At 41.4% G+C, this 13,921-nt stretch overlaps 1 protein-coding gene across 2 annotated transcripts in view; it reads right to left on the bottom strand.

Annotated features, from left to right (window-relative positions):
• The window catches only part of WWC2 (WW and C2 domain containing 2), a 114,353-nt gene that overhangs the window by 9,722 nt on the left and 90,710 nt on the right, over positions 1-13,921 (bottom strand). For both annotated transcript variants that reach the window (XM_083459483.1, XM_083459484.1), the window contains exons 15-19: positions 12,253-12,445; positions 9,579-9,743; positions 7,693-7,856; positions 6,200-6,398; positions 3,742-3,903 (exon numbers count right to left, since the gene is read on the bottom strand). In XM_083459483.1, coding sequence (XP_083315609.1) covers positions 3,742-3,903; positions 6,200-6,398; positions 7,693-7,856; positions 9,579-9,743; positions 12,253-12,445 — 883 coding nt within the window. The remainder of the gene's footprint in view (positions 1-3,741; positions 3,904-6,199; positions 6,399-7,692; positions 7,857-9,578; positions 9,744-12,252; positions 12,446-13,921) is intronic.

Below are 13,921 nucleotides of genomic sequence, written 5' to 3'. Positions count from 1 at the left end.
AAAACGTAGAATTGTTTGTTTCTTCACATTTCTGTCTTATATTGAAAGGTCCTTCTGAGAAGGATCCTGTCTTTGTTTCCGATGCTATTCCATGAAACACCACGTAGAATGATATCACAGTGCAAGAGCAACAAACAACTTTCTGGATGCCTTTGAACTGTAACTCCAGTTTTGTTAACTAATTGCGGATTGTCTCACTTTTAACCCCCACCCCCTTCAAATAATCTCATTTTTCTTGCTGTATATCCTCAAAGGGCTGCATTCCAAGACAGTGTAACGACGAGGGAATGATTTTGTATTGTATAAACAAAAATGTCATATTAAACTTTAAATGAAAAGAAACTACATGCAAGATATACATTTCAGTTCTTCTAGAAGGCATATTAAACAACATTATTTACAAGAATTATACCACAGAATTTTCAATAATTAACAAGTTCTGAGTCTTAAAATACGCTGATGTAGCTAGCATTTGAAAAATAGCTTTGTGGTCTAGGTTTCTCTCTCCCCAAAGAGACATTAGTTTTCCTACTCTAGGAAGTACGCTGTTAAGCGACCATGGATGATAATGCCATACATTAGTGCTTAAATGTCACTTATGCATATGGAGAGGTACAAACAGAATCAAAACCTCAGTTTCCCATTATACGATTTGCAGAATTATTACTTTTAAAGAAAGATGGATAATAAATAGTAAAAAATATATTAAAACAACCTGCAATTATCTAATGGTAAATGGTGCGATCAGTAGCAGCCAACATAGATTTGTTAGGAATTAATCATGGTAGATGAATTGCATTTCCCAGCTTGGTAAAATAAACTTTTTAGTAGAGACTTTTGACCTAGTTCCCAAAGTGCTAGATATATGTTCAATCTGGGAGAAACCTCTAAAGGAATGCATAAGATTGGGACACACATGGATGGACACACACACACACACACACACTGTGTGTGTGTGTGTGTGTGTGTGTGTGTGTGTGTGTGTGTGTAAAGGCTAATAGTCTGAATGAGATAGCTAGTGGGATTGTGTAAAGGCAACCAAGATAGATCAAGTGTTTATCGGCATATATATGTCATGTGTCCCTTTTTGGCAAGGCAATGTAGAGTTTTACAGGCCTTTTGCTACCTCTTGTTCATTCACATTGGGCCTCCAATTGGGTTGTCTCAAGGATTCACCATTTTGTGTGTGAAAGTGTTTGTGCCCACTTCTTAGGTATGGCTGCATGCTATGCTACTTTAACCACATTGCCACCTTTCTCCTAGTCCCTCCTTTGGATTTGAGACTGAGGGGACTCAAGCCTTCAGAGTTTTATTTGAGAAAAGCCAGTCCAGTTAGTCATCACAGACAGAGGGAGGGACAGTTTGAACAAAAAGTTAACCACAATTTGACCATACAATGCCTCAGCACAAAGATGGCTGCCATTTTGAAATTGTCGTATCCATGATGGAAAGTTACTAGCACCTCAAATGTAGGGGTCTTGATTTATACATTACAATAGCTTTCCTCCACACCCCAAATGAAGACCCAGTTCAATTTAGGAAAGATTTAAAGAACAGCTAAAAAGATGGTATTATATGAAGTGTGAAGAACAAGGCTTTGTTTAGCATCCAGTTTTTAGATATTTAGCATTTCAGAACCAGACAGAAATTGTTCAACCCTCTGCAACTGGAAGGGAGGATAAGGAGCGAGTTTCAGAGTAATGGAAGCCGAACTGAATATTCATACATTCAGTCACTGATTGTTTGCAAGTCTCTCATGTAACTCTACCGTCTCAGTTTTCACATGAGCAGTTTGTCTGAAAGCACTACTATGATAATGTGTAAACAGTTGCTTTGGAACTAAAGGAGCTCCATGGAAACTGTGTCGGTACAGCTTCTTCCAGAAAAGGTATTTCTGAAACAGCACCGTCAGAGGAAGTGCCATTTCCACATTGCATATATTAATTTCAAAATTATATGCTCCTAGATATCTCACAGAAGCAGCATGTTGCATATAAACAATTGCATTAGCAGAGGTCACCACAGGAAAGAGAGACAAGATTATCTTAGGCTTGAGGGGAGGCCAATGCAGCCATCTAGGCATCTCTGTCCAGCCACTAGGACTCTTCCCAAGCCCTTCCCCATCTCCATCGCACACAATCTTGGCCCTCCTCAAAAGCTTTTGCCTGACTGGGAAGTGTCCTTATGTTGTGATAATGCCTTTTGCCTGCCTGCCTGGACGGGCAGGTGTGTGCATGTGGGGTGGTTGTGGTGTAGAAACCTTTGCTTTTGTGTGGTTGGAATGTCGCCTGCTTTGCAGAGGTAAGAACTGCACCCACTGGTCCGCTAACTTAAGGACATAGCAGCAGCCCTGCTGGATCCTACCACACTGCCTCTGATACTGGAGGCAGCACATAATCATTGTGGCTAGCATCTTTCAATGGCCTTATCCTCCACTAATTTGTCTTAAAGTCATCCATGCAGGTGGCCATGAACATATACTGTGGCGCTAAATTCCTTAGCTGATCTGTGCCATGTGAAGAGTACTTCTTGTCTGCCATGAGTATTCCAACATTCAGCCCGGTGCTGTAGCCTTCCATCACAGGGGAGTTGCTCCAGCCCTATTATCATTTTGGTTGCCCTTATTCCCAACTCTATGATGCTGGAAGAGTATTCCTAGTGCGGTTGCACTGTAGCTTTGTTTAATGGCATTATGATAATGGCAGTTATATTTCTAGTCCCTTTCTTAATGGTCCCTAGCATGGAATCCACTTTTTTCACAGCTGCTGAATAATGGGTTGAAATTTTCACTGAGTCATCTGCTACAGCCTCAATATCTTTTTCCAGATCAGTCACCACCAGTTCACACTCCAGTAGTACACATGTGAAGTTAGGTGTGTTAGCCTGCATTCATTTTTTGGGCCTCCCACCACCACCAACCATTGGCACACAGACACCAGAAGACTGACCAGGAGAGCACGCATACCTCAGACTGAAAAAGGCCCCCCACTCCTGGCATATGGAATTACAGTGCAATCCTACACACTTGGAAGCAAGCCTTACTGACTTCAGGCTGAGGCCTGTGTGCACCCTCGTATATTTAAATCACATGACTTCCCCCAAAGCATCCTGGGAGCTGTAGTTTGTTAAGGGTGCTGGAAATTGTAGCTCTGTGAGGGGTAAACTACAGTGCCAATGATTCTTTGGCAGAAGCCTTGTGCTTTAAATACCTGGGTGCAGCCTGTCTCCTAAGTAAGTGTGTACAGTGGTACCTTGGGTTAAGTACTTAATTTGTTCCAGAGGTCCGTTCTTAACCTGAAACTGTTCTTAACCTGAAGCACCACTTTAGCTAATGGGGCCTCCCGCTGCTGCCGTGCCGCTGCTGCACAATTTCTGTTCTCATCCTGAAGCAAAGTTCTTAACCTGAGGTACTATTTCTGGGTTAGCGGAGTCTGTAACCTGAAGCGTATGTAACCCGAGGTACCACTGTACTGTTTATATAGCAAAGTGTGAATGTGTTTATGCCAGTGGGGTGGGGTGAGGGGGATGTCAACAGCAGCAACAAGCTCCAGGCTCGCTCATGGCAAGCAGCAAATTCTAAAGTTCCACAGGCAAGAGTGACAAGCTTGCTATAGCTTAGCAGCTGAGAGATGGATGCCGGGTTGTCAGTATATGGCTCATTGCCAGTAGCGTGCTACTGCCAAAGAAGTTAAATGAGTCTTTTAGTTAATGGGACCTCGCGGAGAACACTCTTTGTCTTACCCTGCAGATGTACTGGTTCCGCTCGCCTGGAGAGAAAGTTTGTGAGCGCACTATCATGCTGTTCCTGACAAAGGGATGCTGCTGAGACTTGAGGCCGGCTCTGTCCTTGGGTCGTACAGCCACACCCTCACGTCTGTCTTCTGTGTTCGTTTCCTTATCAACCTGTTGAGGATATTGTGCATTGTTGTCAAGCCTTAAAACCAAAACCTCCCCACGAAGCTTGCTTTCCCTCCCATTCTGGCACAAATTAGTTAAGATAAAGACAAAGAATCCAATGCACCACTCAGCAATAATAGGCAGAAGGTACTATTTCAATGTGGGACACGTGTGAATCTTACTGCACAAAGCATCACACACTCACCTGCCTGAATGGTATGTGAATCTTAATTAACAATGATTTCCCCTACGCATATTGTACTTGATATTAAAGGCTTGTGACTCAGGCTCAAACAAGGGACAAAAGGCTGACCTCAGGTTAGAAGTTTCTGATTTTACTAATGGAAACAAAAACCTTGCGGGAGAATGAAAGCTGGAGACCATTTTAAGTAAATGAAGTGATATTGTCTGTTTAAAACTAACACTTATATCGAGGCCTACCGTTTGCTAACTGCAGGAATGCTGTTGTCCTCTCTAGAGGTGGTGAAAAAATACTGGAGAAAAAACATATTCCCTATTCTAAAACAACAACTCCTCCCTTTACTTAAATTCCAAGTCTTTGATGAACTGATGGAAGTAACCAGAACTGGCTACTGTTGTGAATTATGCTAAAATTCTCAGTGGGGTACTACAAGAACGTGGACCAATCCTTTCTGTTAAATGCGTATGTTATTTTTGCAGAATGATAAAAAATGTAGGAAACCTAGCCTCCTACCATCAGTGGTAAGGGGTATCAAACAGATTCTAGCCAATGAACATATTCTGAGACATTGCAACCAGGAGGTCTTATCAGTATCTTCTATTTCTGTTTGGTTTTTCCAAAGGAGCAGCTGTGGTGCTAAGAAGGAACTATTATCTGGTACTTGGAGATCACTTTGTTTATATGGAAAGTAAAATAATAAAAAAATAAGAGGAAGGAGAGCAGGCAGAGCCATTCATAAAAATCAGGCTGCAGTTCAAGATCAGAGCAAGAAGATGCTTTATCAAAGTACAGATACTGTACTCACATGCTTCCAAAGCCATCCCTTCATGCAAAAGGAAGAGGAGTGCCTCTTTGAAGATGCTGCCTGCCACCCACAATTTTTGTAATTAAAGTAATTGTTTTTAGTGCATCGGATCCTGAGTTGCATAAAGTGGAACTCTGAAAACTAGCGGAAGAGGCAGAGCTGATTTGGGGTGATATTTTCTCTTCCCTTCCAATCTCTCTCCCCTCGCAAAAAAACAACAACAAAAAACAAAACCCTGATCCAGAGGGTTGGAGGAACATTCAGAACTGCAGGGGAAAGGGGAATTGGTGAAAATCACTCTCCCACTCCTTCTGCCCACAGCAGAATCCACTTCACACAGTGGGAGTCTCCACTAGGTCCATTTGACCTCCATAGGAGGAGTCCTTCTGCTCACAGAAGATCAGGTCTGGATCCCACCCCATAGGTGCTGCCTCCTTAACTGGGAGACACCTTTTTAGCTGATCAAAAGTGCTTTTTCATTGTTTAATTCCACCAATTCTTTGACTAAAGCTTGCAACCTAAACACACAACACACAATTCTCCTGCACTGCTCTGAAGCGCTGAGCCCTTATTATTAAAACTTCATAACAAATGCAAAAACAAAAATATTAAACCATCCGTGTATGCAAGTATAGCTTAAACATTAAAATAGCCTATTAAATATTTAATACATTCATTATTAAACATGAATAATCTCCCAAATAAACATTAAATGTTAACTAGCAAGCTGAATGCTTTTCTTGAGGACTTAAGAATCTCTTTTCTGCTTTTCCCCTTTGCTGTATATCAAAACAAAAAAAGGATCACTTTGCCAGAGGGGACAGAACCTGTTAGAAATCAGTGTAGAGTTAAAACGCTGCGCTGACTTTGGCCAGGTTCGTGCATAAAAATATAACATGAAGAAGCAGTGTGCTGGTGCTCACCGCATGCAGACCCCTCCCACTCCTGGTGCACTGCCCCAAACCATGAGCACAAACCTTGGCTTTTGATTGTACGTTGTTTGGAATTTAAGAAACCACGTGACAGGGTCCAGGCACCACAATAAGCCAGACTACAGCTTGTGTTTGTTTTCCAGTGGAGCTATGTGCTCATAAACTATGGTTTGCTTTGAATTATGGTTTAATGTTACATGCAAACCAGGCCTTCATTTATTAACATAGGGCTGAAAACAATAAACAGATTCCTTATGACAAACACTGTTGCCTTTAAACACACCACCTTGCTCGACCAAGCACAGCCACAGGATGTCAGTGTCTTCTTTGTGGTGCATTAGAGAAACAATCTAAAATATTCACCAGTATGGGTGGTGCCGTTGCTTGCTCATTGTGACACGCGTGTGCATGTTTTCTGTCTTCCCTGTGCTTGGTTTCACCTTTCTCTACCAGTTTAAGGCAGAATCTGTTGTCATCTGAGTATCTGCTTCCCTCTGCCCCTTTAACATTGTCCTCTTCTTCTGTCACAATCTCACTGGATGCCTCTGCCAGCATTCCTAGCCTGTGAGAACAAAGTAACCCAAGTTTACCCTTGAAAACTGACAAGGCCCGCAAAGAGGAAAGAAAAAGAAAAAATACTGGCATGACTGGGATCTGAACCCTGTACAAAAGATATATTATTATCGACACATTATCTCAGCCAGAAGTAGATTAGAATTTCAGTACAATGCTTTCATGATCCGACATGTGAATGCATTATATTAGTCATCCGCTCCAAGAAAAACAGAAAGGTCTGTTGCAAATCGGTTCCCTTAGAACATTCTGACAAAAGCGCAGTACGTTTGACATCCACAGATGGTTCTAATGGAGAGATGCAAGATACCTTTCTCATGATTATTAAGCAGCAAATGTAGAACTAGCAAATACAGACTAATTCTTTTCACATTCTCTACAGATATCAAGATTATATTAACATGAAGGGGGGGGTACTCTACCTGCATTAATATTTTTTTACGTGAGATCTTAACACAAGGCAATTAAGCCACATTTAATAACATCTCTACTGAAAGATGAATCACCCAAACTCGACATTTATTGTGGACAATGCAAGGCTGGCTTCAAAGAAGAGATAATACCCATCTTCATTGTTTTATGTCACTAAATAGCATAAAACAAAAGGGAGGAGCTAGTGCCTTCACAACCTGCTTATAGGCTTCTTGGAGGCATCTGTCTGGGAAACAGGATGTTGGACCAAACGGACCTTTGGTCTGATCCAACAGGTCTCACAGGTTCTTACGCATGGGGAGTGGGCTGTAGTCCCTTAAGTCATTAGCTTCTGTGCTATTAAGGAGAGAGAGAGAGCAGGCCTTTGCCTTCCGGCTGCATCGCTGTCCACCCACAATCTCATGGGGAGAGCCAATGCATGTCCACCAGGCTTCCCCTCTCATATGCAGACAGTGTGGTGCCAGGGCTGGCAGGGGAAATGGGGGTGGGGATTTCAAGGGGTGGGGTTCTCCTGGAAATCTTAATTGTGTGCAGACTCAATGGTGGAAGCGTGTGTGGCGGATATGCCATTCATAATTCCTACTGCACTTCCCACTCAAGACACAAAATACAACTTCAATTTAAAACAAACAAATAAAAACAGCTTCTCTCTTCAGCACTGGGAAAACCGGTGTAGGGAAAACAGCAAGTGAAACGTGCAGTTCTCCACCAAGGGGTCTAAAAGGGTAAGAAGTTAATTTTACATGCACGAGGAGCAGATGGTGAGCAGAAGTTTCTTTCAGCAATCAGCCTTGTTTTTGATGTTGCTTTATAAATAACATTATTTTTATTTTTTTAAAAAATCAATCTACCAGTCTTCTTCAACATGTTGTGGCTCCTGTACACCCTTCTCTTCTTCTTCTTCCTCCTCCTCCTCCTCCTCTTCTTCCTCATCTTCATCTTCCTCCTCTGCCAACTCTTGTTCTACTGCCTGCAGCTCTGCTGATGTCCTTTCCAGTAATGCTGACACAGCATCCTACCAGAGACATTGGAAGCAGATCTACATTAGAAGACATACTGAGCGATGTCACTTATAAAATCTGCCCTATTAATAGTTGTGAACAGACAATGCCTTTGTCAATTACACTGGCACTGCCAATTACACTCTACCGGAATCTACCTTTCAGAAAAGGTGTTGATTAAATGTATTGATCAGAAAAACATCTGCAGGAACACATGGACATAAGCAGGGCAACATCATGAGAAACTCAGGGCCGAGCATATTTGGTTGTTCATGTGACACCATGTTTCCATGTGACTTCAGAATTCATGCATCCCTTGTGAAAATTATACCCCCTACCAAAATGTACTGTCTCAGAAAGGATATAGTAAAGGAAATGGTTCAAAATTACGTATTAATTGTATGCTGCAAAAAACTTGCTGCCATTTATTAATAGTTGGCAAAAGCAAACTTTACAGAAGTATCTGACATTCATAAATGACAACCAGCCAGGTAAGATTACAACTTTTTCTGGCTCTGTTCCCCGACTTGTAGTAGCGAACAGGAATGCTCATTCCCTTCCCACGTCGCTGAAGCGGGACAATCGTACATGAACATAATGTTCATAAAAGACAACACGTTCATTAAATCCAATGCAGGAAGGCCCGGATCTTGTAAGCTGTCATTCCAGGTAAAATCTAGGAAGCAATCATGTGATCGGGCCTGTGTGTGATGGATTTTATGTGCCTTTAAGATTGTTATACATGTTTCAGGAGGGCTACGCAAGCCAGGTAGGCAGGATATGCTCTTACTTTTCATCACACATAGAATAGCAGATCAAGGAAAGAAGATAATCCAAGCAGGCCCAGTATAATTGCACACTTTGTAGCTGAGAACAGGTGTCCAAGTACAGGCAGAAGGTGTGTGTGTGTGTGTGTGTGTGTGTCTGTGTTGAATAACTGAACTCCATGTAAAAACTACAGCACTGCTACCAGTTCAAGGTGTTACTATTAGTATATAAAGTCCTCAAGTTTACTTACAGGAACACCTCATGCCATATGCACACACTCTACTGCTTCGACCTGTGGAACTGGCACTGTTATAGGTGCCCCTTAATTCTCATTCTGGCCTTGCAAGACGTCCAGCTTCTAGTGTGGGCAAGGCCTACATTTTGGAAGTCCCTGCCTATTGACATTCCACAGGCACCATCACTGTGCTCTTTTCAAAACCTGCTTAAAATATTTTTGTTTAGGCAAGCCTATCCAGACACATAGAGGTTAAATATGTTTTGAGCTTTTCTTTGGCTTCTGTTGATTTTAATTATCTTTTGAATATCTTAATGCCTGTTTTTAACTGTTTTCCTTCAACCATTTTTAATGTTTATTTTATATTGTTGCAAACTGCTTACAAGTGGTTTTTTTAATAAAAAAAGAACACAATACAATACAAATTTTGTTAAATAAACAAAACAAATAACACTGTGGAAAGTAGCCTAAGCTTTCTCCATGATGAGCTAGTGTTGTGTTTTTTATGCACAGGGAATTTTTAATGTGGTAACATGCGGCTTGCAGGTGTCCCCCCCCCTTACAAGGTAGATTTGGTTCTTAGAAGCCAAATTACACACCTCCACTCAGGCCATATGGCAGTCAGCTAACAAAAGCAGCAGGAGGGAGCAAATAATTAGACAGTACAATTGCTTCACCGTTGCCGCTTCTATTTTTCTAGTCTCCTGTTCAGAAGTCATCACACATTGCTCACCAGGTCCAAGGAGCCAGGCGACTGATTGTTTGGTACAAATACAGGATCCTCCTTTAGTTCCTTATTCTTTTTCCTAGGAATCTGCTTGTAAGCCAGCAAGTTATACCAGAGAGTAGAAGTCTCATCCGAACATGGCAAGTCTGCCAGACTTATTTGAGTTCCAGCCTGCACAGAAATGTGAAATGATAATTCATTGGTTATTTAGAAAATCAAATCAATAAAAAATAACAGTAATAGATACAACCACCCCTTCCCTGATGAAACAATGCAAATATGTCAACATAGTTTTACACTGGCTGGCCTCAACTAGAGCCAGGGCTTTCTCGGCTGCGGCTCCAATCTGGTGGAACGCTCTGTCACAAGAGACTAGAGCCCTGCGGGACCTGACATCTTTCCGCAGGGCCTGCAAGACAGAGTTGTTCCACCAGGCCTTTGGTCAGGGCGCAGCCTGACTCCCTCCTCTGGCAACCTGCACAGAATTTTGCTTAACGGTTGCCATCAATTTGATTTTAATTAATTTTAAAAATGAAATGTTTTTAGAATATTGAATTATTTGATTGTTTGATTATTTGATTGTTGTTAGCCGCCCTGAGCCCGGCTTTGGCTGGGGAGGGCTGGATATAAATAAAATTTATTATTATTATTATCCTCAAATACCTCTAACTTCCTGTACCTCTTACATAATAACAGGACAATGGCCCATCGACAGTAGCCCAGAATCCTGTTCTCACAGCAACTACTACCTGTGGGAAACCCACAAGCAACTGGGATTCAGAAGGACTCTACAAAAGGAGTCCCAACTAAGCCCTGGGACCCAGATCTTCTTCACTGGTTGGTAACAGCCAGTCTTTTGCTGCTGTTGTGTTTTCCCTCAATGTGGGGACAACCTGATTTAAAGGGGACACGTGTGTGTGTGTGTGTGTGTGTGTGTGTGTGTGTGTGTGTTGTAATCTAGAAATATTAAGGACCAGACAATGCATACTCACAAGGATAAATATATATAGTAGTTTAAATTCTGTAAATCTAATCAAATATAACAGATCCATACAAGAAACAGTACTAAGTTGGTGCCTGAGGCAAAAAAACCCCCTGGCATCAGTCCATCATGAGGAAAGAATGTGGTTTTATATGCAAGAAAAGAAAATTCAGGCTCCTATTCGGAAGCTTGAAGAGCCCTATTGCGCAACATGCCTCAGGCGCCATCATTTTAAACTCTAGCAGTGTCCATGGTTATTAATCAATATGCTTCCATTATATTATTATCCACTGAATGGTTACTGAGGCAATGATAGCGTGAGAAACACAAAGAAAATCAGAGCAATCAGCTTCTTACCAGGGGGGATGTGACCATTTTGCTTGATGCACCTTTGCCACTGAGGTAGGGGAGGAGCCAGAGCTCAGTGACAGAACCCATGCTTTGCTTGCACAAGTTCCCAGGCTCAATTCCCTGGCATGGGAAATTCTGTCTTGGAAAAAGATTGTCTGTAGGCAATATTGGGCTCCATGGAGCAATTTGGTATAAGGCACTTTAGTAGACCATCTTCCAAAGGCAAATGGAAGAAACCTACTAGCTCTGCAGTTTTCTAGGCTGCACATCATTTCTGTATTGATGTGTGTTGTGGGTCAATGCTGTCAGATATCAACATAAAAGGTAGGCCAGGAAATTGCATCAGCGCCAAAACTGTATTTTAAGTATTTAACTCGTGTGTTTCTTGTTCATGTCAATAGGGCTTTTGAGAGCCACAGTAAGACAGAATCGCGTCAGCCATGGAGTGAAAACAGGTGTCACAAACGTAAAATACATTCCAGTGCTTCTACCCTCTCAAAATAAATAAACCTGTGTGCTTGTGTTGCGGAGGGGCATTTCCCTCTCTCCATAGCCAAAGAACAAAAACATTGTCCGGTAGACAAAAGTTTGCTTCCTGCAAGCACAACAATTGCACCAACTGTTTGGCATTTAAGTTTTTAGTAGGTTCAAGTCCAATCTTCCATCATCCCCTCCCACCCTGTGAATGTGACAGGAAGTCAAAATAAAAGCAACAAAACTGAACCCTGTCCATCTACCTGCAACCTAAAGTTACACAATTTTTTTAGGGCCAAAGGGATAACTACTCCATGTGGGTTGCATATCTGCTAGAAACAAAAGATTTTCGGTTTTCATTAAATCTCCTAGTTTTCACAGCTGGAGAGAGATGTAGAAGAATCTGATGAAAAAATGCAAATAGTAGCAAATCCCCCCCCCCCCCCCAAAAAAAATTCTTACTGTTTTCGGCTTCTAAGCTGAAATGTAAAAAATTGAGTTGAGAGGCTGAACCAAAGGCTGCCATGCTTGGAGCACACTATTTTGTTGCAAAGCTCATTGTAGCTTGCCGTTGACTACATCGATTAAAACCATATGCAAATTATGCTTATTACATGTGTCTAAAATATGTATATTAGCTGCAGCCCTCAGGCTTATGATGCATTTTCAATGAAGCCCTCAGCACTGAACAAATTGTCTACCTCTGTAATACTGTGATCAAAAGGGAATCTAAATTCCACAATCATCCCATATCAGAGATGAATATATTAAGTCCTGCGGAGGTTGCTAATGCATGCCTCAGAAGCCTCCTATCTATCAGCATGAGAAAAAACAAAAGAACATCAAACAAAGCCAATAATAAAGAATACTTACTAGGCATTCTTCCCAGCGAGTTTTACTGACAGAGCAGACATCCACTCTCAAAGTCTTCTGCTGCAAAGATGCCTGGGAAATGGCTACTCTGAACATCTCACTAAATAAAAGAGTTTCAGCAGCAGAGTGGACTTTCGTGCGGAAAAGACAGCTGATGTCAGCGGAAGAGGGAAGAACTGCAACTCTCAAATACCTAGGAGGTGGGAAGGAAAAATATGCGGAAGATGATTCAAACAAGTATCCGAAAGCCCCTGTGCAAAACACTTGTAAAAGAAATGTCTTATTCCTGGAAAAGTCTTTTGTTCAACTGCAGAGACTTCGGTGCCCACTGCCTTATACTGTAGGTGTCAATAGTAAAGGTGTGCCACCTAACCCGGCCATTGGGAAAAATAGGGGGAAAAGAAAGAAAAGTGGAAATAGAAATGGAAATGCTGAAACTCAAGAGTGGGTGGGAGTTAAGAAGAGCTCACAAATCACAGATGGAATTTGTAGAGTCCGTTATCCTACTGGAAATAGCAGGGGATGTGTTAGGCTGCTAAATACTATCCTGATGATATGCTAGAAAGTTGGAAAAGTCTTTTAAAGATGCAAAAAGGGCTAGGAAAAATAAAGCAGAGAAATTTGAGAGTTTGAAATGAAATAAGAAATAGTGAAATGAAACGTTGTGAATTGTAAACAGAATACTGACACATAGATTAAAATACAGAAGTAAAGGAGAATAAGTGGCAGAAAATGGAGGAGAAGAGAGAAATATTAAGAGCATTTAGCAGGTTCTGAGTGCTGGTTCACACATACAAATTGTCATTTCTCCCTCCACACAATTCGTTTTGACCGTTTCCAGTGACAGGTGACGAAATGTCAGTGTAAATCCAGCTGCATGTGAATACAATCCCCAGCAGCCAGCAGGAGTTTCCACAATCTTCAGTCCTTCATATAAAGTTGTCCAATTCCCACTAATATTTCTGTTATTGTTCCTGTACCCCAATGACCAGTTGAAATCGTGAGGTCAGTAATCTACTTCAAAGGCCACTTTCTCTTCATATTGCTCTTGGATTATTATTACTTTTTAATGCAGACCTCTGGAACAATTCTGTTGATCATGCTACAAAATAAGTTATTTACAAATGCTGCCTTTCTCACAGACACTTATTTATCTTATGTGAAACCAAAAACCCATCTTTTTGCACAAGCATTTCCTGATGCCACCTTTTAGCAACCATGGGACTGTAACTGTGGAGTTTCACTATTTCATTTCTATTGTCTCATTACTATTATTTTGTGGTAAACTGCCCTGGGATTTATTTTTAAATGAAAAGAGGCAAAGAAATTATTTAAAATAAAATTTAAAAAATCCCAAGACTTTCCCTCAGGTATCTTCAACTCATATAATCATGTCAACCAATCTTTTTATGGTCCAGTTTTTTTTACAGTTATCAACCCCATCCACATCTACAGTTCGGAAAATAGCTAGTCCTGCTATCCCCAAACAGCTGCTTTTGTTTATTTGCCACAAGCACACAATTAAAGCTTAAAGGAATGCTCGTAATATTGCTTCATCCCACAATACAGCTCAGCAACTTGGGAGTGCTCCTTGCACAACACTGCGTGCTTGAAAACAAAGGAGGGAGGGATAAAATAGAAACCAAGCTGGAGCACTCTCCCGCTCTCT

The sequence above is a fragment of the Podarcis liolepis genome, assembly GCF_965112155.1.
Source record: "Podarcis liolepis genome assembly, chromosome: 9".
In the NCBI taxonomy this organism is placed as follows: Eukaryota; Metazoa; Chordata; class Lepidosauria; order Squamata; family Lacertidae; genus Podarcis; species Podarcis liolepis.
The sequence above is the reverse complement of the archived record's forward strand: the minus strand, read 5'-3'. Positions and strand labels throughout refer to the sequence as shown.